Source organism: Penicillium subrubescens (assembly GCF_028828155.1).
Source record: "Penicillium subrubescens strain IBT 31985 chromosome Unknown utg000005l_segment0_segment0, whole genome shotgun sequence".
NCBI lineage: Eukaryota > Fungi > Ascomycota > Eurotiomycetes > Eurotiales > Aspergillaceae > Penicillium > Penicillium subrubescens.
Window position 1 is genome coordinate 1,396,623 of NW_026643155.1, and position 27,243 is coordinate 1,423,865.

Sequence of the window (27,243 nt, forward strand, 5' to 3'; positions counted from 1 at the left end):
AAAGGCCTTGTTCTGCGAAACTTGCAGGATAGAAAGGAAACTTGCAGGACGACCAAAGTAGGGGAAAAGAAGAAAAGGAGCGGGATGAGCATGTGTTTCTTAGTTCCTACTTCTTCGTGGGGCAAGGGGTCAGTCGATCCTTAATGGCCATACCAAACACAAGACATTCTTGCTCCCATTTCCTCAGCCACTTTGTTTCACTTGAATAGTTAGTAGTATGTGCTATACTATTGTATGGATGGATTTGTAAATGTCCATGAATTAAAAAACCAGTTTTCTGAGTTTCCCACCGATGTAATTGTTTAGAAAGCTTATTCTCAAGCCTGCTTGGACTACTATCTACTATCTACTAGTAGGAACCAAGTAACTTGCATGATCAACTGAATGATTGTATTCTAGATATCTAGTAATGAGATCTCTTCTATCCATCTTTAACTTTTTCTAGGAGTCTTCTGTAGACAACAAATGAAAATGAAAAAGAGAGTGCCATGAATCCATAACCCATAAAAACAGACCAGACCAGATCACCTTGAAAACGCCCATCAAAATACCTCCATATCCAGTATCCATTCCCAAAATCAAAAAGAACCCAAATCAGCCGAAACACCAAAGCTGAAAACATAAACATGGAAACAAAAAAGAAGTCTTTATAAAAAGACGTAAGAGTCGAAAAGGGAGAGAAAGGGTGTGCAATGCAATCATCTACCGCGATCGCAATCCCCTCCATTGATACCATTGGTACCACCGACGACCGAATGAAGCCTTCTCCTCAAAGGAATCCTGAGACCGGCGCCGCGTTTTCTTCTCGTCCTTTTTAGTCTCTTTCTCCGTCTTGAAGCCACGTCTGGCGTGGGAATTGCAGAAGCAGTGCATGTGGACGGTTTCGATGCTGACACCGGGACAACTATTGCGACGATGGCCGGAGCAGACGCTGTGGCCGGCGTCTTCCTCGCAATGGCACCATTCGTAGAGGGTGTAGTATTGGCGACACATTGTTGATAGTAAATTTGGTGAGATATGCACGAGATAGTCGACTTTTTATGAGATTTGTGTTTTCAAGTCTACAGGGACAGGAATAGAGGTGTGGTTGTTGTAGGGTCCACTTGGATATCACTAGTAGTGAAGAGGGTGGAGTGGTCTGTGGGGAGAGCTTGGGAATGCGCAATGGAAAGCCGAGCTGCTCCGGAGCTTCAGGGGGATGTGGTCTGGCCCTGATGAGGGTTGGGAGAGGTCAATTGATGAGATTGAGTGTCGGTATGACTGGTAAATTTGGTTGAGGAGCAGCGTTGCTTGGGAGCTGAGTAGATGGGGAGATAGTGTAGTGGGAGTGTCGAGGTGGGATATCCCGTTTCAAAGAGGACAGTAAGATAGTAGAGTAACAGAAGAGAAGATCAGACCAGCTGAGGAGGGTAGTGGGGGGTGTAGAAAAAAATAAGAGCAAAAGATCGAGGGGAAGGTAAATGCAGCCCTGCCAGACACTTTATGTTCTAGATCGGGCGTGCAGAAGAGAGAACGAGAGAGAGGTAGGGCTGGCGCCGGGTTTAGCGGAGCATCAGCCTACAGTAATAATGAATAAAGAGTGAATTGGGTAATGGAGTCATGAAAGAACCATGGTCAACGGATGGTCTGACGTCAAAGAAAAAAGCTGGGGGGAGGGAGAAGGAGTGAAAAGATATTAATATAATCGGGGATGGTGCGTATCCCGAGAAATATCGTAGTACAAGGCACCATATTTAATAGTCTACCAGAGCTGTCAAAAATCTAGTTCGTCTGCCTGAGAGATCCTGTGGACCGCGCCGGGAACTTACTCCATCCGTCTGGCGCCTGGGGGAGGGGGAGGGGGAGTTACATCTTTTGCCCAGTGAACCAGTCAACCAGTCAATCAGGTAACAGGGGGTGTGGTATTGAAGCCTGGGCAAAGGCCGAGAATAGACCGGATTCTACGTTTTTTGTCTACTCACTTGACCTGCCAACCCCATTATTCCCTGTAGACAGTGGACACTGGGTACCAGGTCAGTCAGGTACCAAGCACGGAATGCGACAAGTGCGAGGCCTCGTACCTTGGCGAGCGCCTCTAGGGCTTGGAGACCCCGGGGAAGTATGCATTGGTGGCTGATGTGAGGTAACGAAAAAGAACAAAAATCCGATTTAGTTTTACTATTGTCTTGGCTTAGGCTAAACACGAACACAATGGAAAGGCAGAAGTACCAAAAAAAGAACCAGGCTACACACACCGGTGAAAGAAAACAAACCAAGGGGATTACGACGCACTTACAATGGGCGCTTCGAGAGGGGTTAAAATTAGGCGTTAGACGATTAGCTTGGCTTGTTGAATCGTAAATTGTACGGCATCAAAGACGCGTAGTCCGGAACTCAACGGCGACTATCGGACTAATCTGATCGACCGACCATCAAGACGACGGTTCAGGGCTGAGAGACGAGACGAACGGGATCCGCAGAGCCCCGAAGCGTGTCGCTCAGGGTCTGTACATCCGACGCGATTGGTGGCTGATTGGTTGGCCCGCTGTCAGGGCTGCCGCCAGGAGCCGGAGTGGGTTGCTGGGCCAGTGTCAGTTGGCGCCGACCAGTTGCGAGGAGTCATTGAAGAGTCATCCGAGGAAGTAGTTGGGCAGTAATTGGATGGGAATTTGGAGGTTGTGGATTCATGTCACAACGTCGGCATTTATAGCGTCGCATAGACCTGATCAAGACGATTAAGTTGGGTTGAAGATGGCCAGGTGAGATCACCTCGTCGATCCACCAGGCCGCAAACGGCCTGAAGAAACCTGGAGATCGAGGCCGAGATGTGGCTGATGATTAGATAATAATGTGGCTGGTGAGCTAGGGAAAAGGAATGCCGGGGCAGATGGCGCAGTTATTCAAGTCAGGTGACCCCTGTTCTCCGCGGAGAATGATGCCTCAGGCCGTTATCAGCGGACTTATCGCCCGTTTTGTCGGTTTTGCTCAATTTACTCCAAAGCTGATCTCGTAATTTCTCCAATTTGCATTCCGCGGCGACACCAGAACCCTCTCCACGCCTGCAATCACTCTCCATCATACTATACTTCCCACACCTTCTACATCCAGTCTCCGCCTAGCCAAGTTTACTCAATCGGAATTGCCATGACCACCCCATCCACAAACGCACCACCCAACATGGCCGCCACCCCGGCGCGCACCTCAACTCTCCTCTCCAACATCGCCGCTGTAACCACGCGCATCACCACCGCAACAGCCCACTCCCAATTCCCAACCAAACCAGTCCGCCTCGTCGCCGTCTCCAAGCTCAAGCCCGCCTCCGACGTCCTAGCCCTGCACAAATCCCCCGTCACTCAATATCACTTCGGCGAGAACTACCTGCAAGAACTCCTCGAGAAATCGCGCCTACTCCCACCAACCATTAAATGGCACTTCATCGGCGGTCTGCAGTCAAATAAATGCGTGACGCTTGCACGGGATGTGCGCGGACTATGGGCTGTTGAGAGCGTCGATACCGAAAAGAAGGCGACGCTGCTAGATAAAGGTCGTGGCGAGCGCAAGCCCGATGCCGAGGAATTAGAAGCCGAAGCTGCAGATTCAGATACGGATTCGCGACTCCGCATCTACGTGCAGGTCAACACCTCCGGCGAAGAGAACAAGGCTGGTATCGAGCCTGCCGCTGCGCCCGCTCTGGCGAGACATATCCGGGAGAAATGCCCTCGGCTTAAGCTGCAGGGTGTCATGACTATCGGAGCCATTGCGCGGTCACGGGCGACCACCCCTGAGAACGAGAATGAGGATTTCGTTTGTCTGCGGGAGACGCGAGATCGGATTATTTCTGAGTTGGGGTTGGCCGGGGCTGATGCGGAGTTGGAGTTGAGTATGGGGATGAGTCAGGACTTTGAGGGGGCTATTGCGCTGGGGAGTGATCAGGTTCGTGTTGGGACGACGATCTTTGGGGATCGACCTCCTAAGTCTGAGGCCAGGGTTATTTAAAGTGGTGTTAGGAAGAGGGTATTGGAGGATGGTGGGTCAGGTGGTCGAATGGGTGGATTACGACTCATGAATTGTTGCATTCGAAGCGAGGAATATATGGTGATGCCGTCTCTGGCTTGTCAATAAGAAAAAGAAAGATATCTGTATAGATCTCATAATTTAACAAAAGGATGTCCATCTCACAATCACTCTTTCACACCTCGAACATGGCTCAACCACCAACCCAGCTCTACTCCCAACTTCCCCTCCTGATCATACATCACCAGATGCCCAGCACCCTCAATAAGCACCAAGTCCCTCGCATTCAACTTCATCTTCAATCTCTCCGCCGTCTCCACAGGAATCCACGCATCCTCCTTACCCCAAATAACCCGCACAGGCATACTTCTTCCAACCTCATCATACCTCCCCTCCACCTCCTCAGTACTCCGACTATTCGCCTGTACCATCTGCCTAACAAACCCCCTCCGCCCCTCATCCGTAGAAACCCATTGCCTCTTCAAAACCTCCGTCGTCTCCCTGTCCAAGCCTGCATACGAAGCATCACGAATATACGCCTCGACAACACCCTCAAACACCGGCCCCGTCAACGCTGTAAAAACACTCTCATTCTCAGCGATAAGTTTGAAGAGTGGTTGACCGAATGGTCCTATCGCGACTACATTGATCAAACATAGACTGGCATACTCGCAGCCATGGATGATATGAGCCCGTAGAGTCATCAACCCGCCATGATCATGTGCAACGACGTGTGGTTTTTGCTGCCACTCTCGAGACCAGTGGTTGAATAAAGCGGCAAATACGGCCGATTGTTGCGAGAGATCTGCATCGAGGGCGAGGTCTTCGCTGATAGTGTCTTCTTTGTCGGGGAGGGGCTTGCCGAGTGGACTTGTCCCGAAACCGGGGTTGTCGAATAGGTAGACGTGGAAATATTTTGAGAATGATTGTGCGTAATTAGTCCATACTCGTGAGGACCATGGTGTGCCGTGTATGAATATGAGAGGTTGGGAAGATGGGTCGCCGAGGGATGTCCAGTGGATTGCGTAGCTGTGAGTGGGAGTGGAGTGGTGGAAGGTTTGGTCGAGTTCGATTGTGGGGGATAAAGTCATGTTGCTTGATACTCTGATGGTTTGGCTGATATTAATTTGAGTACTGATTAGAGAGAATAGGAACAAAATGAATCGGTGGAATTACATGTCTCCCAGCTTTTAATCCATTTTGCGACAGCCAGTGTTGGGATTGAGGTTCTGCCTGCTGATTGGTCAAATTGAGAGCACTATATGACCTCAGAATCATCATGCTGGCAACTATCAGGATGAGAGCAGGCTTGTAGCGCTCTCTGACTCGTTAATTATCAACCATGACCTATCTGTAATAACGCTTTACCCTAGAAGGGGAAATGTGTGGAAATTTCCACTTCATGCTACCTCCTCTATGCAGATCCTTTGACATCGTATGATCTAAGCAAACTGTCTTGAAAGGAATGATATACCCCGATCATGTGATGGCACCGAGGAATGACGTTTTTCTCGCTCGTACCGGATATCTCTGCCCAGATGTGGGTGGTCCATTATAAAACCAATTCACTTATCGATTGTTTAATGAGCCAGGCCATCAGCCAGTTCCTGTTCTATCTAAGTGACAACAACCCAGCTCCTCCTAGAGAATCCTGGGCCATACACAAAAGCATACGTCATATACAGCGCCAGCGGTGCGGATCCCCCACAATCAGGCCATCAACCATCAATGTCTCAGGCACATTGTTTGCACCAAGGTTAGCCACCAACCTTACCTAATCGGGTTTCCCCGCATACAAAAAGCCGGGGTAAGATCGCCCATCAACAAACCTTCTTTCACTTTCCCCCCCTCCCTTAACTTCATCTTCCACACCCCCTCTCCTCCCAACTAACCATCCCATCATTCAGCCATCATGACACGAGGATTCGCTACCATCAAGCCCGAGTGTGAGGAAACCTTTGATGCAGTCAAAGAGACTGATGCTCTGAACTTTGTCATCTACGAAGCTTCGGCACACGACAAGACAATTTCCGTGGCTGAGTCTGGCAAGTACCAGAAGTACGAGGAGTTCTTGTCTCATTTCAAGGATGATGCCCCTCGGTATGCTGTTGTGGACTTTGCGTATGATTCGCCCACTGCTGGAGATGCACCGCGACACAAGTTAGTGTTTATCACGTGGTATGTTGCCTGATCTAATCACTGGACGTGTGGCTGCTCGATACGACGGGTGCTGAGATTTGATTTTCATTGCAGGGTGCCAGAGACAGCGAGCATCCATGACAAGTCCTACTACACGAGCAACAAGGATCATCTGTACCGGTCGCTCGACGATATCAGTCTGCATGTGCAGGCATCCAAGTCGGAGGAACTGGCTCATGCTGCGAGTAAGTACTTGCGACAGCTTCACTCAGCTATTAATGCCCTCAATCTAACCATCTTCTCCTGTCTAGTCCTCGGAAAATTTAAGGTCCTCTGAGTCAGGCTGATCCTGATATCATCATTCGCACTATGGATCCACACTACACCGGCTAGGATCCACTCGCCCCATCATCCCCTCACGAGCTTCTCCCAGCCCTCACAGCAAGGTTATCAATATGAAATGACACGAAATGAAATACAATATTAATACCAAACCCCAACATCCCATCTAAAGCTTCTGAGCCCGCGGAGTCCCCGAACTCTGCTCCTCAGAATCCCCGTAGTTGAGAGCATAGCTATACCTCGAATCATAATGCATCGCCCAATACTCATCCCAAATCCTCTTAGTGATCGGCCCTATCCGACCATCCTTAACCGGCTTCCCATCCAACGAGGTAACAGGCATAATCCCACCCGCAGTAGTGCACATGAGGATCTCATCACAGTGATACACCATCTCCACAGGCACAAACTCCACCCGGGCATCAATTCCATTGGCTCGGGCGATTTCAAGAACACTTTTACGGGTCACGCCCTCAAGGACCCCGCGTTGGGGAGTAAACAGAACCCCGTCTTTGACAAGCACGATATTGAACCCAGATCCCTCTGTGAGATTCCCGTCTCCGTCGGTCAGGAATGGGTACATAGCGCCGCGATCGGAGGCTTCTAGTAAACCACGGGTTAGATCACCCCATTGTAGATTCTTGACGGTCGGATCCATGGATCCCACGGGTGTTCTTCGAACTGTCCGAGCGACGATAGCGGAGCCCCCGGTACGCTGGACATCAGGCTGCATAACCCAGATATACGGTTGGATAAACATGTACAAGTTATTTTTGAGAAGTTGTTCGGGCGTAGCACCACGCACACCGGTAAGGCCCCGTGTAACGATCAATGAGACGAAGCCGTCTTTAATACCGCTTTTCGCAGCCATCTCGTCGAGGATACGGTTGATTTGATCTTTCGGTAGAGGAAGTCGCATGCGGAGTTTATGACAACTCGCTTCAAGTCGTGAGAGATGATCGTCAAGACGGAAGAATCGGCCGTCCCAGATAGCGGGCACGTCGTAGGTGAGGTCGCTATGTAAAAAGCCCTGATCTATCAAGGGGATTCGAGCCTGGGATAGAGGGATGAGTTGTCCTTCGACCCAGGCGATTCCCTTGGAGAAAGGATTGCTGCTTCTTTTGAGGAGGGCTGTTCGGGTAGCATAGCCTGTGAAAACTTTGCCCATTGATGTCATATTGGAGAGGGTTGAAGCTATTGAAATTCAGGCAAATGGTTTTCCTTTCTGAAAGGAGATGCGGCTGTTGGTTCTCTGTCCGTGTAGGCAGGACGAAATAGATTTGGATAATTCTGGTTATTATCACAATAATACTGATTGCTGATTGTTCTTTCCTCGAGAGTTATGAAAGTACCAAGTTGTGGCGATGGAAGTTCTCATAGAAGGCAGCCAAGCGAGCGGTTTCTTTGTCTCGCTAGCAGAGATAGTTGATGCAGGTGTCTATCACTTTCCCAAAATCGCCAAATAAACCGCCTACCCCTCTTTCGACTGACACCTGTGTCACCTATCACTCTAGCTATTCATGCGTAGTGATCGAACGGACTCGAGGTTCTTCGGAGAATTGGTATTTTCTTATCTATGTTACCAGTTTAGGGAATATGAAGAAAAACAACTCGGATCCAACACGTTAGGTTGAAAACTGCAGTTCGGTTGAAAGTTTCAGGCCATAAATCAGCAAGACTAAAAATGGACTCAGGTTACCTCAGTCGTAATGCTGATCCATCAATATATGGAGTGTGCGAGGGTCGCCTGAACATTAGGCCCTCCATCTCAAGAGGAGCCTTCCATCCGCTTAGCCAACCATCCTGGAATCATTGGCTTCTTCTCCCAACCAGCACGCCATGCGCTAGTATCCCCAGGTAAAGCGAACACAGCAGTCACAAACCACTGATCCTGCCCCGGTAGCAAATCAACATTCAAGGACGGCAAAAGTGTACGCCCATGAATAATGTTCGAGTTCGGATCAGCAAGAACAATCCTGCCCTCCCGCAACCCAGAAACATACAACTCAACAATACCCACAGCTCCAGCCGACGAAAGAACGAGCGCACTTCCCGAGCCGCTAATCGTCCCTTCCTCTGCATCACCCTTCATGGGGCCGAGAGTGCGACCATTATCGCTTCGACATCCGTAGATCGCAAAGGCGCCCTCGGAGCTCTGCAGAGCGCGGCCACTTCGCACACGGTGTGCACGTAGATGCCAATTCGGGGTCTCAGTCGCTGGTGGGATCAGAATAGTCTCAATTTCAACATCAGACCAAGGTTTCCATGTAGAAACGAGGACGGGTACACCGTCTTGGCCGGGTTCCTCGAAATGCGCATCCTCGACTAGTCGCCGTGTGTGCCAGAACTCGCCATCTTCAGAGAGTGCAAGCATGCTATCGGGGGCGTACTGCTCTAGCTGGTAACCACCGGTGGGAACAGAGTATCCAAAGGAAGAACTATACGCGAATTTGCCGTATTTGGCATGAGTTGCGCGCATCGGGTAGTGGCATGCTTGTCCGGAGGATAGTAGGAAGGAGTGTCCACCTCGGCGGATGGCGATATGTTTCGGGTACTTGAGCGCTACAACCTCTGGAAGGGAAGCTGTCGGGTAGGGTTCTTCCTCTGAGGTCCAGAAGGGGTGTGTCTCTGGTAGCGCCAGCGGTGTGAATGACAGACAGCACCAGTATGGAGATCCGGGAGAATTATAGTTTTCCGTCAGGTATGAGTTTGCGTAACAGTATCCCAAGTTCAAAGTGCCGTCATTGTTGAAGATGTCTGGCTGTGTAGCCCACCAGCGGAAATTGCGGAGTAGAATGCCTTTTACTACGCCCCAGGTCAAAGGTGCTGGAAGTTCGACATCGGCAAAACCCAAGGCACCCCAGAATCCAACCATCGCGAAGCGGTAGGTTAGAGAGCGGCCGAATGGGATAGCTCGACCTGTGTGGTAACTCTAGTCAGCTTTACTCAATATTTCATTAACCTACAGAGTAGGTTTCAAGCAGCATACCATCCGGGTTAAACCAGTACACAAAATCTTTTGCAAACTCCTTTGCTCGTTCGCGATACCTTTCAGCCCGCTCAGAATCAAAGTCACCGGCAAGCTTTGAGTACAAAAGTTGCAAGAATTGGATTGCAAACGATCCAGAGTAGTAATCCATCTGATGATGGGTTTTAGGACCATCGTTGCTCCAACCACCACCAACATGGAAAGTGTCCAAGTGGTCCATATCAGCCTCGATACGTGACAGAGAATAAGCAGCTCCATTCCTTCGCAGTCCTAGATTCGCAAAAACTCGGAACCACAACCTAGACAGAACAAATTAGCTGGAGAACAAGTTGACCACAACTGGCGTTTTGGATAAGCTTGTCTCTTACCAATTAGTATTAGGCATCTCGCGCTCATTGATACTATTCAACCACCTGGTCACATTATCCTTTTGTTTATCCGTCAACGGATCCCAAAAGACATGTGGTGCAACCGCAAGCGTAAAGCCAATCGGACACATTTCCACCATGCGCTGGTCCAAATCCTCGATATCACCCCAGTATTCCGGGCTCTCGGGGTCCGTTCCGTTAATAATACCCTCTCGCCATTTCGCTGCTTCTTGATAATCATAGTTTCCCGCGAGAAGAGATGCCAATCCCCACAGAGGACGAGCGTAACCCTCAATTTGGGCACCACCTTCGTCGAACCGAGTCGTGGATGATCCGACCTTAACACGACTGCCACCCGGGGTAAAGAGGGAGAGCAAGGGGTTTAGAAGGGCACAGCATGCTGCTTGGAGATCGGCGCGTGTGCGGAATGGCGAGTCGCTGAATGGATGAGAGGGAGTCTTGCCGTTTGCGTGGACGGACATTTTGGGTGAGAGAGAATATGATAGCTTTTTTGGGTTTCTTTCGATGTCGTTTAAAGAATGGAATGTGGCATGATTATATTAATTTCTGTTCTTCGGGGTTTTTATCCGACGGCCGAACTTATGAGTGTATCCGTGTCTGGGGCTGTTGACCCCCACACTACTACATACAGCCCAAAGTTTAGCCTAAGAGGGGCCAATATGAAGGGCGGGGTAGTGGTGGTGGGGGGATCCAGTCGGTGTTCGCTGCGAAAGCCGATCAAAGGCCGATCATCCGGGGACCTTTCTTCCAGGTGCCTTTTTTCCAGAAACCCTTTCTTCCACGAATCATTTTGAACAGAGAATATGCTTTCGGATATTAACCAGATTGATTCTTCTATAAGTGAACTTTGTTCCCGATGACTCTCTCATAAGTTACTGCGGTCCACACTCCAGTACCAACAAACCTCATCCAGCGCCTCGCGAAGACGACCCTCGGCATCATCATACCAACTTTCTTTCCGTAAGTACGGCTGCTGTTTGAGGTGTCTAAGTGCAGCTCGAAGCCGATGCAAACGACTCGGAGGCCAGGCACATGGTGGGCTAGCCAGTGAGTCACTCTTCACAATATCAACCATCATCTTCGTAGCTGTGGTGAGCGCGGCCTGGGACTGTTCAATTCTTTCTTGCCACCAGCTATTGATATCTAGTGTTTGTTCAAGCTGTTCTGCAGCTATTTTCTCGTTGAGTAGGAAAAGAGTCCTACTCAGAATTAGGACCCATGTGCTAAGCCTCGCATTCTGAGCTGTTTTGGCAATGACTGACCTGATCACCACTGCTATCGAGCCACACAAAAGCTCATGACCACCATATAGTTGGCGCATGAGAGTCATCATAAATGATTGAAGTGTATCATTTAATTCAGTCAGTCGGGCTAGTTTGCACTTCGTTTGTTCCATACGGATTGTCTGGAGAACCTGGTCGAGAATCCAGACCCCTTGGGCTGCACGTCCAAGTGGGCTAATGCCCTCTTCAGTGCTTAGTGAGCTAATAGTAACTGATTGAGGTTCTAGACGATCAGCTCTGTCAATTTCCTTTGGCTCTGTTGGAAGTAGCGCATCTGGTCCAGGCATGGTGGCGGCAAATGGCTGGTCCTGAGACGTTGTCACATCACAACAAATTAATCTGCGAAAGAGAAGTTGGCCTTAGCCTTTTGACGAATTGTCGAAAATTTATTGAACAACATACCTTTCATATATTAGTATCGACCACCAAGTGTTGCCTTCCTCCTTTGAGAGCGTTCCTTTTCCGGGCAGTCTTGTCCGTTCATGGATGCCAGCAGCATATCCCATGCGCGCGCAGGCACCAATAGAGAGATATGAGCTATCTACCATTCCCCGCGCATACTCGTAAACTGCGATCAAAATACCTGCTTGCACAAGTGATAGGGATGGCTGGCCTTGCGCGGAGGTAGCCGTCTGCACCTTACTGAAAAGGGACTTGGTGGCGATATACAATGAATCGTGGTCGATACCTGGTAACGACTTCTCGAGTGGCTTTGGATGATACGTTGTCAGACATATAGTGAGTAGTAGAATAGAAAAATCGGCCGGCGGTGTGGTGACTGGTATTCCAGCGATCACTTCTTGGATGCGATTGCGGCTGACGATTGGGACGAAGCGGTATATCCCGCCGAAGAATTGCTCGATTATATCGCTGACAAATCGACCAGTTGCATGAACTATGCGATGTACTTGTGCGCTGATAAAAACGTCCATACTTTTCATCTCGGAGAGTTCGTCGACCGGGATATAGCTCGAAAGGTCGACAGAAGATAATGTATCCATAAGGAAGATCGAGGCCTTGGCAACATGGTTCAGGCGGTCGAGATGCACATATCGCTTGGCGGCATTTAGACGTGAATCCTGATATCGACATTTCAGGTTCTTCCTTTTACGTAGAATACTGTTAGATCTCTCCACCAGCAATGACTAGGTTGCCAAGAAACAACAGCGACTACCCACCCTGTACAATATCCGCAACGCGGGAGAGCCTTGTCGCATTTCTTCTTCCTGGTCTTGCACATCAAACAGGCAAGTTCCGCCTTCATTTGAATCTTGTCGGCCGACATTAGGGGATTTTAGGGATGCGACTGGAAGTGAATTTCCCCATGTAGGTTGAGAGAGGTTGGAATCCTTATTACATCCCACGAGGCTCGCATCCGGTTGCTCCCGAACCGGTTTAGCGGCGGCCGACAGAGTTGGCGCGATTCCTATAGTTGAATTACTTTGAACAGTAATGTCGCCTTTTCTGGGTTAATAATTCAAGTCTTGTATAATGTTAAGTATATGACAATTGAAGTGGGTCGATCGCTGACAATTGACGCAGTCTTCTCGGTGTATCCGTTATTCGACCATGCTCCCAAACCTATAAATCCTTTGTAATTCATGTTTGTAGTCGAGCAGAGGCAATTAATAGGTGACTTCGTCCTCCTATCAATATAACTCTTTTCTGTATTAGTATACTCAAAATGGCCGAGAAGCCTCAAAATGAAACCACAGCACCAGCTCCCGTGCCTGAGGAACTGCCTCCCGAAGGAGGTATACGCGGCTGGCTATGCGTCCTAGGCTCTTTCTTCTGCATGTTCTGCAGCTTCGGCTTTCTTAACTCGTGAACTCCCCTACACTTTGCAAGTACTCACTTGATAAGCCCATTCCACTGACAATCATCCACAGCATGGGCGTCTTCCAAAAGACCTACGAAGAAACAATCCTCCACGAATACTCCCCCTCTAGCATATCCTGGATATTTGCCGTCCAACTAGCTCTCGTGCTCGCACTAGGTCCCCTATACGGCCGCATATTCGACACATACGGCCCTGCCCCCGTACTATACCCATGCAGCGTGATTTGCGTATTTTCACTCTGCATGACCAGTCTAGCGCACGAGTACTACCAGATCTTCCTAGCTCAGGGCCTTCTTTTTGGTATTGGAGTCGGCGGTCTGTTTTCTGCGGGTATACTCTGCGTTGGACAGTGGTTTGTGCGTCGACGAGGACTGGCCACCGGTATTGCTAGTACCGGGAGCAGTGTCGGCGGGGTGATTTGTCCCATTTTCATGGATCGTGTGATGGAGAAGAAGGGGTTTGCGGGTGCCACTCGTTATGTGGCGCTGCTTATGGGTGTTTTGTTGGTTGCAGCTTGCATCTTGACACGGGCAAGGTTGCCGCGCAAGAAGTGGAATCGAGAGTTAAAGTGGTTTGACGTGACGCTTTTCAAGCAGAAGGAGTTTATGCTCTTTACTGTTGGTACTTATCTGACGATGTGGGTATTGAGTGATGATCTATTGGGCTCGGAATATTTCAAAGTATCTAGTTCAAAGCTGATATCTTGAATCCTGAACAGGTGGGGAATGTGGGCGCCTTTCAACTATATCTCGACCATGGCAGTGAACCAGGGCTTCTCGCCGGCTCTAGCTCTATATCTGATTTCAATGATCAAGTATGTAAACTTCAGGTCGGCTTATGGCTACCTGCTTATATACTGACCACCATAAGTGCAACATCTGTCCCCGGCCGTGTTATCCCGCCATTCCTTGCAGACATCTTTGGCCACTTCAACATTTTCACACTATGTGCCTGTGGTTCGGGCGTGACAATATTTGCCTTATGGTTGCCGTTCAATTATCATCATTCGCATGCCGGACTAATCGTCTTTGCCTTGATTTTCGGATTCTTCAGCGGCGCACTGGTGTCTCTTTTCATGCCATGCGTTGCCAAACTCGGCAAACTCGAGACTTTGGGGCAGAGATTTGGGACGTTCCAGATAGCTATTTCCGTGAGGTGAGTGATTACAGCTCTGTGTCTATCAATTTTTTTGTATGGTCAATTTTGATTCGAGTCTCGCCTAATATTTATAGTTGTCTGACTGGTCTTCCCATTGAGGGCGCGCTTCTCCACCGACAGCATGACAATGATTACTCTGGTCTACAGATATTTTCTGGGCTTTCCCTCTTGCTTGGTACATTATTTCTAGGTCTCTCGACAAGCGGTCTTGCCAAGCAGCGTGGAACATGGAAAGTTTAAGTTTCCTTTATCCCAGATTTGTATATGGCCACGGAGAATATACCCCACAAGGCGACAAGGATTCTTTGATGATCTACATTTTGAGACCCTAGAAGCAACAGCCTCTTAAGGCGGCTTTTCTGAGTAGATAGCTTTGAAAACATTCTAGAACTTCTCAGCAATGCTTCCTATCTTTAATCCTCACCTCGACATCCGTTTTCGCTTCTCCCAGGCCCAATGACGTAGTTACCAATAACCCCACGTGATCCACCCGGTGAAACGATCGGGATCCAAGAAATATTGTTCACGATGGTGGGGAACAGTCAATTGAGTCATTGCAATTATCCGGCCGGCTCAACTCCGTCGGGACACTCAATTGCCCTTCCTTATTTAACCTCAACCACCAATCCCTCAACACCATCAACCAAAAACCACCAAAATGAACACACACTCTTACGCCAAAGAGCTACACCTAGCCAGCCTCGCCGTCCAGCGAGCCGCTCTCCTCACAAAACAACTCCTCTCCGAAGTAGACAAAGGCTCCTTCGACAAAAAGGACGACACCCCAGTTACAATCGCCGACTTTGCCGCCCAAGCCTCCATCATCGCCGCCATCCACCACACCTTCCCCACAGACCAAATTGTCGGCGAAGAAGATTCCACCGCACTGCGCGAGAACCCAACCCTCCTCGAACGCACCTGGGAACTTGCCACATCCGTACACCTCGATGATGAAGCGAGCGAAGCACTTCTGCACACCCCCAGCTCGCGCGACGAGCTCCTCGAGCTGATCGATCTCGGCGCAAGGGGCGCCTGCGGACCCGGGCGTGTATGGACACTGGACCCTGTCGACGGCACGGCTACGTTCATACAGGGCCAGCAATATGCGGTGTGTCTCTCGCTGGTCGAGGACGGGGTGCAGCGGATTGGTGTGCTGGGTTGTCCAAACTTAAAGCTTGGTGAGGGACCTGTCTCGGAGGAGACGGTTGATCGGGACGGGTATGGACAGCTTTTGACTGCTGTCGCGGGACATGGGGCGTTCATTGCGCCGCTGGGTACGGGTGCGTTACACGCTTGCCGGGCGCTGGAGAGGATACCGGCGGTTGAGAAGGCGAGCGATGTGCGATTCGTGGATACGCGGGCGGCGTCGTCGCATAATGTTGAGATCCATGCTCGGGTCGCGGCGCAGCTAGACTGCCCGTGGCCGAACTCGGTGGACTTGTGGTCTGCGCAGATGCGGTATGTGGCGATTGCGGTGCAGGGTGGGTGTAATGCGTTTGTCAAGGTGCCGCGGCGAGAGAGCTATCGGTCGAAGATCTGGGATCATGCTGGGGGTATGTTGTTGGTGCAGGAGCTGGGGTGTGTGGTCACGGATTTGGAAGGGAAGGCTGTGGATTGTGGGCTTGGGAGGACGCTTGGTGGGTGTTATGGAATGGTTGTTGCTGAAGCTTCTATACATGGGCGGGTTTTGGAGGCTGTCAGGGCTGCTAGGCAGGCATAGTTCATGGATTATAGGTCATGGTTCATGGGTTATGGTTTATGTCATTTGATACGGAGTTGGGATATACGATTAGACATAACATCGCTGACATAAAATGAAATATGATTAAAACATAATGTTTAGGGGATGCATTCAATGTTCATTAATAAAAAGAAAGAGGAACCCTTCCGGGTTCCAATTGGTAATAGCGGAACCACCAAAACACAAAAAGAATTGCCCTCGTCCAGGTTCGAACTGGAGACCTTCGGATTACCACCCTGTTAAAGCAGGGTCGTCATAAGATCCATATGAGACCGACGTCATGACCAACTAGACCACGAAGGCTTGTTATGAGAACATTTCGAATATTTTGGTTTTATGAAGCAATTTGCTATGAGTGGTGCTGAGGGTTCTCGTGGGCGTTCAACCCACACCCACGATGTGCTCCTTCTTCTACGGTCATAACCGAACGAGTACACAAAAGTACTCGCTACTCTCAAAAGGTGTTAAGGTCAAGTCTTCTTTGTTTTCCGAAATACAGTAAGTATGTTGATGTTCGGTGGCGTCCTCCGAGTTGGCGTCAACCCGCAATTTATCCCACGTCGGGCCATGAACCATAAGCCTACTTAATTGCCTACAAGAGGTGCTCAGGTATAAATGTCTCTCAATTCACTAGCAGTGAGTAAATCCCAATACTAAGCCATCCCATCATTCGCTGTTTCAGTATTGGCCCCCTTTGACCCCCGCATCTCCCTTAGGTTCTCATTCGTGGGAGGTATTCCTATAAATATATATCCAGGAGTACACTCTCTGATCAGGGTGTTTTTTCCATGTCGACCTGGGTAGGTATTCCCCCGCTTAAATCACGGACAGGCGTAGGTAGCGTTGAGACCTGCTGGAATTGCCAACTGCCATTTGCCTTGCTTTTTTTTTTTTTTTTTTTTTTTTACCCCAGTCGCTAGTCAAGTTTTCCTTGTATCTGCGTCTGCTTCGCTCTGATCCAGGGGCGTCGGCCTCGCATCTGTATGGCGTCGCACCTCGCAGGAAAGGAACTTTACCATGCGCCATCTCCTGTACGGGGTACTGTGTACAGATACATTATTTTCTCCAGGTTGATCTGCCTGCAGGGGCCGTGCCCTTAGATCGACAACCCCCAGCATTCAGTTGCGCCATTCATGTTACAGGTTGGGTGCGACCCCCCTGCGCGGGCATGCTACAATTTTCTATTCACCCCCGCCCTATATTGAAAGACTTCTTGTATGATCTTTGACAGAGAGATTGTCTGGTCTATCACCGGGTCGAGACCTCGTTAGAGCGTCAGGAGCCAGCCTAGCAGGATACTACTACGGAGTACTGCCCTGTAGTTCGGGCTCGGGTGAGAACCGGCTTTCAAGCGGGGAGTGGAGCCGCTAAGATAGCCTAAGCTGGCCTGACATCACCAATGATAATCTCTACAAGATCCCCAAACGAGGGGATTGACCTCATGGTGCTGCAGCCAGATTGGCGCCACCCTGGATATGCCAATATGGGCATTAATTGTCTTGGGTCATCAGACCACGCCCGGACTTTCTGGACTTTCTGGGCGGCAACTGCTGCAGCTAATGGGCAGTTGTCGTACGAGATGACGAAGTGAAGGGTACCAAGGTACTACACAAGTAGCTAACTATGGTAGTCGGGAGGACCTCGGACGATGAGACAGACCATCCTACAGTCCAACTAATGTAACTTGGTAATTATTTGCTCCGTATATAATCCAATCCCCACCCCGCTTCTGGCGCTCTTTTTTCTTTTTTGGATCTCCCATAGTTACGCAGGCTGCCGTTTCAATTTCCTCGAACTTCCTACGCACTTGCTTCACAATCCATGGCGACCTATAACCCCTTCGCCCGTCGTGAGACGCATAATGCCCACGCCTTGAATCTGTACCGGGTCTTTGTACCCCTCACCTGGGCCGTGGTCGTCATCGTTGGAATCTACTACTCTCTCCACTCGCCCGACGACACCAAAGGCGGCAAGAAACTCTGGAAGCAGGGCAACAAGCATAACACGCCCTTCAGCCAGAACACCACCGTGACCGGAATTTACTGGTGAGAAGATCCTACCAGACTCTCCAAGCTGGACAACCCCCAATCTATATATACTATTGCCTCTATCCTACAGCGAACGTTCACACCAACTAACACTCCCAACCTAGGATCCTCCTCCTCCTCTCGCAACTCAGCTACGTCTGGCACCTCTTCTCCAAGGAAACCGCCCTCGTCGCAGCCGCCGCCAACGTCGCCACCCACTTCATCCTAAACAACCTCTTCGTCTTCGCCTGGATCCTCCTCTGGACCCGTAACCACTTCTGGGGCTCCGAGATCATTCTCATCGCCCACTTCATCAACCAGGCTATTACCTACTGGCGTCACCAAGGCCTCCCCGCTTTCGTACACCTATCCGCCGTCGCCGGACCCTACGCCTGGACTCTGACAGCGATCTTCTGGAACGGTGCCGTCGCCGTGAACAGCCACAATTTGCCTGGTCGGATCGTTGCTAATATCTTTATTTGGGTGATTCTGCTTGTGGGTGTGTTTGATATTGTCGTGCGACAGGATTATATCCTAGGGTATTGTCTTAGTTTCCTCACGCTGTGTAAGTTTCTTGATCCAGACCTCGGCGGCATTCAATTGTCCACGAGGAGGGTGGCTTGTACTAATTTTGTATGTTTTAGCGCTGGCACTTCGCCAAGTCGCCATTAAGATCATTGCTTTGCAGTGGATCTTTGCGTTTGTCATCTTCGCCGTCTTCCTGGTGACTTCTCTCTACATCTCAAGTACCAAGTACTACGGCCGTGACAGTCTGTTCCGCAGTGTTGCGCACCCCGAGTCGACGGATCGTGAGCGCCAGCCCCTGCTTAATGAGGAGGCATAAGGTGGGAAATACGACCTAGTCGAACGTGAAGCCATGGATGAGCACAACAGATGTGGTAGTTTGGTAGGATGACGGTTGTGGCTTGTCTGAGGTTGAGAGGATATTGAACAGGACGGAGAACAGGGGGAAAGTTCGGAATGGATGACAGCTTGTTGATGGAGAGGCATTGGTGGAATTCGTTGACAGTTTGACTCGATTCATGCGTGATGTTTAATGGATATGCGGAGAATGATTCCCTTTTGTCATGATTCTGGTTTGTCATTTGTCTCTTTTCTTTTTAGTGTTGATCTGTGGTCATATAAATGCAAGATAATGATGGGCGATCTATGTTTCTGTCTGTTCATGTCGGTTGGGTGCAAGTCGAGGCGAATATGGTGGCAAAGAATGACATTATAGGTCCAGTTATGGACTGAATATCACCTCGAGAATACAATTCCGTATGTATGCAGTACCTAATTAAGGACGCATTTTACCAGAGACCTTAATGAGCCTTCGGTATATATATTTCGATTGAGTGTTGAGCTCTTGTTGTAATGCTTGTGAGCGCTGAGCATTCTCAGCAAGTCTCTACTTCTCTAGATCCAACAACTGGACCTACTCTGCTAAAACGTACGGTGAGATAGTTCCTTGTATGTTATTCATAAAACAATTCGCCTGCCTAAACTAAACCCCATGTTGCTTAGCATCTTCATTATTATTGTGCTCGTTATGAACTCCTGGGGGCCTTTGCGCAATCCCGATGGCAGCCCGGACCCACCTGAGAGTGGAACCGCGGAGATGGCGATGACATCCATATCAACAACCACGGTAGGCAAGCGGAGAATATCTATCTAATTGCAGTGTGCATGGATATATCGCCTTTGAAGATTAATCACATCGTGAATCGAGTAAATCTTGAAACTTGGAATAAATTGATCGCACCCCGTGCAGAATCAAGCTCGAGGGGGCGGCTCCCTTGCAAATCAGCGAATGTCGTGACTCGGCAGGCTGCAGAGTTGCCCCGACAACCGCAAAACAACCTCCACTTTGTTGACTGCGCCTGCGGATCAACCGGGCTGGGCTTGTTTGAAGACCACCTGCGCTTCCAAGTTAGCCTGTCTCCTCTTCTCATTATTCTCAAGCTCTTTCCTTGTGCCATCTCCCACATCTACTGCTTCCTCTTCTCAGGTACTTGGTTTTCATAAAGTACACGTGGTAAGCAACATCTCCCGCATTCCTTCGCGGGAATCCACATTCCAACAGTCCACCGAACATTCACTAACGCGACAATCAACCTGAAAGACCTGCTACTCCTCTCAGCGGTGGTACCAGTAAAGTCCTGATCCAAGGTCCCATTGCGCAGCCTGTCTCACCCGCACCAACCGCATTGCGTTCCTCTACTATGAGGAACTAAACCACTCCAGCCCCTCTCAAAACGAACACATTCCACGTTCACATCATGAGCCGTCATCCGCCATCCAATTACGGCGATGGGCCGCCTGCCTACTTTGACCAAGATGCGTCCTCGTACCTCTCCGACCATGAGTCTCCCAATGGTGCGTCGCGACAGAACGGCGCCACTATGCGCCTACTCCCAACCAGCGGCGACATCGATGCGGATATGAGTAGCCATCGCGCACCCTCGCCATCGCAATACCAGCCAGCTTATTTTGATTCTACCCCGTAAGTATACTGTTTTTCTCTTGTCATGACTATCAAAACTTTATTCCACGACACATTCGTGCCGTTGCCACCGTGACGAGGACGTATGCACACTGCGCTCATTGCGGCTCCTCCCTTGACAGAAGAGCCAAGATGCGCGTTGGACTTTGACAGACTGCCTGTAGGGATGCTTCCCATTGGACGAGAGGCAATTAATTCTGGTGGTGCATTGCTAGTCGGTTGGATAAGACTCCATCGATAGTACTTGTTGACTATATCGCGTCGCACATTCATTTGAAGCAAAAACTCGCTTTTGGTTCAACATGGACTACCCTACAAGGCCGCGTGCTAACATTCGAACGCGAAATAGAACTGGCCAAGTGCCTTCATACGACAATCGCTATTACAATGTCCCTAGCGCAACGTCACCATCGCGTCCGCCTTCCAGCATTGGAGTTCCCCCCAGCATCCCGGCACCCACTGCTAGCCTCGCAGATACATCAGTCTACCCATCAATTCCCCCACGAACAGGTTCACCTACCCGCCCTTGGAGTCCCGGCCACGTTCGCCCTCCTTCAGTGTCGAGTGTCGGATACGAGCGCGCAGACATCAATGGTAGTCCACGTCCTGGGACACCCAGTTCGAGATATGGAGGAAGCCCTAGGAGACCTCTGCCTCCGGCACCCTTATTCTCTGGACCAGCACCGTCCTCGGCTACAGATTCCAGTATTGATATTGCCGATGGAATGTCTGGTGCGGACCCGTTCGGTGGAGGCGGCCGGACTATTAATCACACATCTCGCGGCAGTGTCCGATCATTCATGAGCGAGTCGACAGTAATGGGCGATGAGAAGGACGAAATGGCCAAGGTCGACTTGGAAGAAGACGACGATGACGAGTCCAGCATGATCGATCCGAATCTGCACTATGGACCTGCGCCAGATAAGCAAGGCCGCCGTGGTGTTCGCGCTACTCAAATGGCCAAGAAGGAGGTTCAACTCATCAACGGCGAGCTGATTCTGGAGTGCAAGATTCCCACCATCCTGCACAGTTTCCTTCCCCGCCGCGATGAGCGCGAGTTTACTCACATGCGGTACACGGCTGTGACCTCCGATCCCGACGAGTTCACATCTCGGGGTTATAAGCTGCGCCAGCAAATTGGTAGCACTACCCGTGAGACCGAGTTGTTTATTTGCGTGACCATGTACAACGAAGATGAGATTGGCTTCACTCGAACGATGCATGGTATCATGCGCAATATCACCCACTTCTGTTCGCGTACCAAGTCCCGTACTTGGGGCAAGGATGGATGGAAGAAGATTGTGGTCTGTATCATTTCCGATGGTCGGAAGAAGGTGCATCCACGCACTTTGAATGCATTGGCCGCGCTCGGTGTTTATCAGGAAGGAATTGCGAAGAATATTGTCAACCAGAAGGAAGTGCAAGCACATGTGTACGAGTACACCACGCAGGTGTCGCTTGACTCGGACTTGAAGTTCAAGGGTGCTGAGAAGGGTATCATGCCTTGTCAGGTTATCTTCTGTCTGAAGGAACACAACCAGAAGAAGCTCAACTCTCACCGATGGTTCTTTAATGCCTTTGGTCGTGCCTTGCAGCCGAATATCTGTATCCTCCTCGACGTTGGTACTAAGCCTGAGCCAACTGCCTTGTATCACTTGTGGAAGGCCTTCGATCAGGACTCCAATGTTGCTGGTGCTGCTGGAGAAATCAAGGCCGGAAAGGGTAAGGGTATGCTGGGTCTCTTCAACCCGCTCGTTGCCAGTCAGAACTTCGAGTACAAGATGTCCAACATTCTGGACAAGCCTCTGGAGTCTGTGTTTGGTTACATTACTGTGCTTCCGGGTGCGCTGAGTGCCTATCGCTTCTTCGCCCTCCAGAATGACGCCGACGGTCATGGTCCACTGAACCAATACTTCAAGGGTGAGACCCTGCACGGTCAGGATGCGGATGTCTTCACAGCCAACATGTACCTGGCCGAGGATCGTATTCTCTGCTGGGAGCTGGTCGCCAAACGAGAAGAGAGATGGGTGCTCAAGTTCGTCAAGAGTGCTGTTGGAGAGACTGATGTACCCGACTCGGTGCCTGAGTTCATCTCACAGCGTCGTCGTTGGCTGAACGGTGCTTTCTTCGCGGCCGTGTACTCGATTTTCAATGCTAAGCAGATCTGGAAGACGGATCACTCGCTGGCAAGAAAGATCTTGTTGCACATTGAGTTTGTGTATCAAACCTTCAACCTCTTGTTCACTTACTTTGGTCTGGTGAGTATCTTGCTGTTGTGGATTTCTGTTTGTTGTGAATATTTACTAACCTCTACACAGGCAAATTTCTACCTTGCTTTTTACTTCATCGCTGGCTCGCTCACTGATGAGAAGCTTGATCCATTTGGTCACAATATGGGCAAATACATCTTTATTGTGCTGCGCTATGCCTGTGTTCTGGTTATGTGCTTGCAATTCATCATTTCTCTGGGTAATCGTCCTCAAGGGTATGTTCATCACACCTCAAACACAATCTATCCCTGCTAACACCTTTCAAGAGCGAAAAATATGTACCTCTCCGGTATCATCGTCTACGCCGTTATCATGTTCTACACCGTCTTCTGCGCTCTCTACCTTGTCGTCATGGAGCTCATGTCGCGTGCCGGTGTTGGTAAAAAAGACTTGCATGTCAGCAGTACGCTCCTCATGAACATTGTCCTGTCCATGTTGTCCACCGTCGGCCTGTACTTCTACACTTCCTTCCTGTACCTCGATCCGTGGCACATGTTCACCTCATCCGCGCAATATTTCCTGCTCCTGCCCAGCTACATCTGCACGTTGCAGGTCTACGCCTTTTGCAATACGCACGACGTGACATGGGGAACCAAGGGTGACAACGTCATCAACACAGATCTCGGTGCTGCTAAGGTCATCAACGGGTCCACTGTAGTTGTCGAAATGCCCTCCGAGCAACTAGACATTGACAGCGGCTACGACGCCGCCCTTCGCAACCTCCGTGATCGTCTCGAAGTCCCCGAGACTCCCATCCCCGAGGCCCAGATGCAAGAAGACTACTACCGCGCTGTCCGCACGTACATGGTTTCCATCTGGATGGCTGCTAATGTTATTCTCGGCATGGCTGTCTCCGAGGTTTACGGCGTGGACTCGGGCGGTACGAATATCTATCTCGCTATTGTTTTGTGGGCTGTCGCTGTCCTGGCAGCTGTGCGTGCTATTGGTTCAACGATTTATGCGATTTTGAACCTTGTGCATAAGATCGTTGAAGGAAAGACGAAGTTTGATGCGGGTAACATATCGAATTTCGCGCCGAGTTCCTTTGGTGGGAGTAGTGTGGGCGGAAGTTCGGAGGGGAGCGGTCCTTCAAAGCCTATTCGGTATAGTGGTGGGCCGAGCTTTAAGGATCGTGTTGCTGAGGCGAGGTGGACTGCTGGCCGAACTTTGGGCAAGGCGATGTTCTGGCGAAAATAGACATGCTATGTTCCTTTTTTTGCCTTGGCTGTCTGATGCCTTTTGATGTTGGAGTCTCATTTACGGAGTTTGTTTTCCTATGATATCTGGGTCTATGACTTTGTTATGTTATGTTTCTTTTTTTTTCTTATGATGGAAATATTGTGATGGTTAATGCCCCACCCCTGTCACAGACACCTAGGGCGATGTGTATATGTGAACAATGGAATGTACTTATGCGTTTGAATTGGATAGGATGAATGGTTTTCGATGAAGATTTTCTACACTTGAAGTACGATTGGTAAACCAACTTCCTGTTTAACATGTAACTGCCGTTGCTACTTGCCCTTAAATCCGAATTTATTATTCACTTCCCTTCAATCCTACTCTTTCGACCATTCATTAAACCATGACCATCACAATCCCCTAAAGATACTATAAGGCTTTGTATTATGGTTCTTCCATTGAGTATCCTAACTAAGTACATCACTTAGTCTGAAGCTCCATATTGACTGGAACCTGCAGAGCATGGCGCTTTCTCCGCTTATGACACAGAAAATACCCCCCCAGGCGAGGAAAGCGGCAAAAATAAGAGGTGCCCCAATGGCAGCAAAGTAATACTCAGGAGGCCACCCCTGCGCCCCGCCGCTATCCCGGCCGTTGTGGTGGTCAAACATCCCATCGGGGATGACTTGCCCCGGCTCCCAGTAATCCAGGTATTTCCCCGAGGTCAGCGGTGGTAGCGAAGGGGACATGCTCGCAGTGTCAGATTTGGCCCACGAAACGTGCCATGCACGATGCACGATCAACCCCTCGGTGAAGGTGCCCATAGTATCTGTCTGAGTCGCCAGCAGCGCGGTGATAGTAGTGTCGCCGGATTTAATTGTGCGCGCACATGCCGGGCTCAGCGCAGACGTAGGCAGAGCATACCACGGTGCTCGAAAATCGAAGCCACTAAGGCTTGTTAGTAGGGGTAATCAAACAGATAAGGTGACTATTGAAACAGTATAAAAACGAAGAGGCTTATAGACATACCTAGCGCAGCAGTACGCAGCTGAATACTTCTTGGTCGATGACATTTCGTAATATGTCCAGTCTTGGGGGCAGACGGCTGGACTGAAGGTAAAAAGACCTGTCGTGCTCCCGCTATTCCATCCTGACGGCTGACAGGCCGAGAATCCTGTGACTGTGGCATCAGATGCGAGCACAGTGATTGTCGTAACTGTGGTGCCATAGATGGTCGTGATGGTAGTGAGCTGGAAGGCCGAAGTACACCCGCTGGGCGGCACGTATGGGGTTGTCAGTGCCGTGGCCATGACACTCGTTGCGACGGTCGTCATCATATAGAGCAGGGAGAGAAGCGCCATATTCCCTGGGCTGCTTGACAGGACGCCTTTAATGCTTCAGCTCTTCAGCTCTTCGGCGCAGACTTGGTCTCTGTGCAGCCGTCAATGTTTCACTGGGGCAAAATGAAAATGAAAAAAAAAAAAAAAAAGATACAGGGCAATGCGACATACGCATGATCCGTAATGTTATTGTCCATGCCCCGGACCCTGAATTTCCCCCGCATTTGCTCTCTCCATTAAACGCAAAACCTGGGGCCCCGACACTGACAAGGAACAGAAGCAACGCCAAGCACCTAGCTTCCCGGATGTCTCACCAGCGGAAAATAGACTAAGGGACCCTGCCAAGTTAACACGCGAGTCAGGCCAATTTGCTTAACCCGTAGGTAAAACACCTCAACGCGCAGTTCTCAGCATTCCTGCCCTTTGCTCTAGTGCATAATCCTCCACTACCATAATGTCTATGATTTATTGTGGGATCGAGGCGCGAATTGATAAATTGATAAACCCTTGCAAGTTAGCACAGTATAGCTGCTGGCTTTGGGCGCTTCCTAGCCGTAGTGAAGTTGCATGACCTGGTTAGTCCAGGTTAGGGCAACTGACTAGATGTCACGGCATCAACCCTAGCCAACAGGAGGATCTCATTCAACCGCCAAGGCCGGGTATTTGTGACTCTTGGCATTAGATGGGGGGCCAAATCCAAGCATTATGGTGATTGAGGCTTGGCAGGGACGCCTCAGTTATGCCTGACCTCAAGATACCCTGTTGGTGAGCTTCACCGGCGTGTTTAGTATCGTACTTTGTGTCCACCGAGATTTCTTTTAATTTCACTATAGAGACATATGACACGGAAAGACTTATATTTTAGAGGTTCTAATGGGGGCCGAACAGGGGGTTTTTTCAGGAAGAGTACATAAATGAGATCTGATATCTGGTCGAGAGAAAAATAACCATTCTCTTATGCAACTCTAGTAGAGACCGTTTCTCTTCAGTCACTCGTTCCTTTCCTACGTTGAAAAAATTCTGACGCTTTCTCGCCTGTCTTTCCTTTATCTGTCATTCATTCTATAAAGACATATGTGACCTTTGATTTTGTAAAATTTATCTTACTTGTCGGGCATAATTTTGTGAGATTGTGCTGTATTACTAACAAATGAATGACTTTAGACGTGTAGTGACCTTCGCTGTGCGAGCCTCGGAAATCCCTTCAATAAACAAATCGGATTTCATAATTCAATCTTGATCTCTGGAATGGATAGTTCACTAACCCAACACTTTGTGACTTCAATAATATGCTAAAGAAGAATAGAGTTCAGTACTGAATACCACTAGAAGGACTTAGTGCATATGGCTCATGATCATATGCATTGACTATTCCTGTTCACATGTAGTCAGAATATAGTACTCCTCTACTAACAGGAAGATGAGTGGAGTAGCTACACAATTCTAAAGCTAGTGAACCCCGTCTGTAACCACATAAAATGAATGCCGGGAACGATAGCAAGTCTGAACAGTGTTGTATAGTATCTACTGACGAGACTTTATTCCTTAGGGTTAAAAATACAACTAATGCAACGTGCAGCCGCATTACATTATTCTTCAACATGATGACATTATTGCTCTTCTCACCACCTCAATGATATCCTAGCGATGTTATGACAAAAGCAGGCAAGCGTCTATTTGCCTTGGGGCAATTCTACTTGATAAGGTAAGTAAGATGGGGCCTAGTGAAGCAGCCAGTGACTAAAGGACTACAGTGTATCTAGATCAAAACCAGCCGGTATATAATGAGATAAATGGTGTTTAAATTATAGGCATAGAAATATATAAGGGCAGGTTGCCACATCCATCCAAACTCATGTATCCGAGCTCGTTGAGTGTTTCAGCAAAAGAAGAATTAAGATGACATTCTTTACTCAGGTTATCCAAGACTTTGTCGACGGTAGCCTCAAACTTTCATCACTACTTGTTCTGCTCAGTGTATTGGGAGTTGTTTACCTGGCTTTAACCAATAAGTATGGCTACGGGCTGAACCATGTTCCCGGGC

At 49.4% G+C, this 27,243-nt stretch overlaps 12 protein-coding genes across 12 annotated transcripts; 6 read left to right on the forward strand and 6 right to left on the reverse strand.

Moving 5' to 3' along the window:
- Positions 1–702: 702 nt before the first annotated feature.
- On the reverse strand, positions 703–993 carry N7473_007004 (uncharacterized protein; the record flags this gene model as incomplete). Its single annotated transcript, XM_057152944.1, has 1 exon — positions 703–993. One exon carries the CDS (start codon positions 991–993, stop codon positions 703–705), a length of 291 nt encoding a protein of 96 aa, XP_057007282.1.
- A 2,130-nt stretch (positions 994–3,123) lies between these two features.
- On the forward strand, positions 3,124–3,975 carry N7473_007005 (YggS family pyridoxal phosphate enzyme; the record flags this gene model as incomplete). Its single annotated transcript, XM_057152945.1, has 1 exon — positions 3,124–3,975. The coding sequence occupies one exon, from the start codon at positions 3,124–3,126 to the stop codon at positions 3,973–3,975; it is 852 nt and encodes a 283-aa protein (XP_057007283.1).
- A 185-nt stretch (positions 3,976–4,160) lies between these two features.
- N7473_007006 (alpha/beta fold hydrolase) lies at positions 4,161–5,084 on the reverse strand (the record flags this gene model as incomplete). Its single annotated transcript, XM_057152946.1, has 1 exon — positions 4,161–5,084. One exon carries the CDS (start codon positions 5,082–5,084, stop codon positions 4,161–4,163), a length of 924 nt encoding a protein of 307 aa, XP_057007284.1.
- Positions 5,085–5,905: 821 nt separating this feature from the next.
- N7473_007007 (actin-binding ADF family protein) lies at positions 5,906–6,469 on the forward strand (the record flags this gene model as incomplete). Its single annotated transcript, XM_057152947.1, has 3 exons — positions 5,906–6,171; positions 6,247–6,377; positions 6,444–6,469. The coding sequence occupies 3 exons, from the start codon at positions 5,906–5,908 to the stop codon at positions 6,467–6,469; spliced, it is 423 nt and encodes a 140-aa protein (XP_057007285.1).
- Positions 6,470–6,640: 171 nt separating this feature from the next.
- N7473_007008 (aminotransferase class IV) lies at positions 6,641–7,651 on the reverse strand (the record flags this gene model as incomplete). The annotated part of the gene is made up of 1 exon (XM_057152948.1): positions 6,641–7,651. The coding sequence occupies one exon, from the start codon at positions 7,649–7,651 to the stop codon at positions 6,641–6,643; it is 1,011 nt and encodes a 336-aa protein (XP_057007286.1).
- Positions 7,652–8,242: 591 nt separating this feature from the next.
- N7473_007009 (glycoside hydrolase family 154 protein) lies at positions 8,243–10,313 on the reverse strand (the record flags this gene model as incomplete). The annotated part of the gene is made up of 3 exons (XM_057152949.1): positions 8,243–9,393; positions 9,464–9,762; positions 9,832–10,313. The coding sequence occupies 3 exons, from the start codon at positions 10,311–10,313 to the stop codon at positions 8,243–8,245; spliced, it is 1,932 nt and encodes a 643-aa protein (XP_057007287.1).
- A 404-nt stretch (positions 10,314–10,717) lies between these two features.
- N7473_007010 (uncharacterized protein) lies at positions 10,718–12,420 on the reverse strand (the record flags this gene model as incomplete). Its single annotated transcript, XM_057152950.1, has 4 exons — positions 10,718–11,051; positions 11,115–11,474; positions 11,538–12,239; positions 12,314–12,420. The coding sequence occupies 4 exons, from the start codon at positions 12,418–12,420 to the stop codon at positions 10,718–10,720; spliced, it is 1,503 nt and encodes a 500-aa protein (XP_057007288.1).
- A 399-nt stretch (positions 12,421–12,819) lies between these two features.
- On the forward strand, positions 12,820–14,373 carry N7473_007011 (MCT family MFS transporter; the record flags this gene model as incomplete). Its single annotated transcript, XM_057152951.1, has 5 exons — positions 12,820–12,959; positions 13,025–13,612; positions 13,694–13,789; positions 13,846–14,130; positions 14,208–14,373. The coding sequence occupies 5 exons, from the start codon at positions 12,820–12,822 to the stop codon at positions 14,371–14,373; spliced, it is 1,275 nt and encodes a 424-aa protein (XP_057007289.1).
- Positions 14,374–14,791: 418 nt separating this feature from the next.
- N7473_007012 (inositol monophosphatase family protein) lies at positions 14,792–15,853 on the forward strand (the record flags this gene model as incomplete). Its single annotated transcript, XM_057152952.1, has 1 exon — positions 14,792–15,853. One exon carries the CDS (start codon positions 14,792–14,794, stop codon positions 15,851–15,853), a length of 1,062 nt encoding a protein of 353 aa, XP_057007290.1.
- A 1,714-nt stretch (positions 15,854–17,567) lies between these two features.
- Positions 17,568–19,179, forward strand: N7473_007013 (DUF1774 domain-containing protein). Its single transcript, XM_057152953.1, has 3 exons — positions 17,568–17,919; positions 18,027–18,466; positions 18,546–19,179. Exons 1-3 carry the CDS (start codon positions 17,696–17,698, stop codon positions 18,743–18,745), a joined length of 864 nt encoding a protein of 287 aa, XP_057007291.1. The 5' UTR covers positions 17,568–17,695; the 3' UTR covers positions 18,746–19,179.
- A 670-nt stretch (positions 19,180–19,849) lies between these two features.
- On the forward strand, positions 19,850–24,220 carry chsB (chitin synthase class II). Its single transcript, XM_057152954.1, has 5 exons — positions 19,850–19,939; positions 20,027–20,407; positions 20,757–22,665; positions 22,726–22,892; positions 22,944–24,220. The coding sequence occupies exons 2-5, from the start codon at positions 20,184–20,186 to the stop codon at positions 23,872–23,874; spliced, it is 3,231 nt and encodes a 1,076-aa protein (XP_057007292.1). The 5' UTR covers positions 19,850–19,939; positions 20,027–20,183; the 3' UTR covers positions 23,875–24,220.
- A 106-nt stretch (positions 24,221–24,326) lies between these two features.
- N7473_007015 (uncharacterized protein) lies at positions 24,327–25,220 on the reverse strand (the record flags this gene model as incomplete). Its single annotated transcript, XM_057152955.1, has 2 exons — positions 24,327–24,807; positions 24,889–25,220. 2 exons carry the CDS (start codon positions 25,218–25,220, stop codon positions 24,327–24,329), a joined length of 813 nt encoding a protein of 270 aa, XP_057007293.1.
- Positions 25,221–27,243: the final 2,023 nt, after the last annotated feature.

What these genes read in the sequence shown, in the direction of transcription:
- N7473_007013 (XM_057152953.1), top strand. Translation starts at nt 17,696, where the DNA reads ATGGCGACCTATAACCCCTTCGCCCGTCGTGAGACGCATAATGCCCAC. An exon ending in ACCGTGACCGGAATTTACTG is followed by an intron (nt 17,920 to 18,026) that starts GTGAGAAGATCC and finishes CTCCCAACCTAG; the next exon opens with GATCCTCCTCCTCCTCTCGC. An exon ending in TCTTAGTTTCCTCACGCTGT is followed by an intron (nt 18,467 to 18,545) that starts GTAAGTTTCTTG and finishes TGTATGTTTTAG; the next exon opens with CGCTGGCACTTCGCCAAGTC.
- chsB (XM_057152954.1), top strand. Translation starts at nt 20,184, where the DNA reads ATGAGCCGTCATCCGCCATCCAATTACGGCGATGGGCCGCCTGCCTAC. An exon ending in GCTTATTTTGATTCTACCCC is followed by an intron (nt 20,408 to 20,756) that starts GTAAGTATACTG and finishes AACGCGAAATAG; the next exon opens with AACTGGCCAAGTGCCTTCAT. An exon ending in CTGGGTAATCGTCCTCAAGG is followed by an intron (nt 22,893 to 22,943) that starts GTATGTTCATCA and finishes ACACCTTTCAAG; the next exon opens with AGCGAAAAATATGTACCTCT.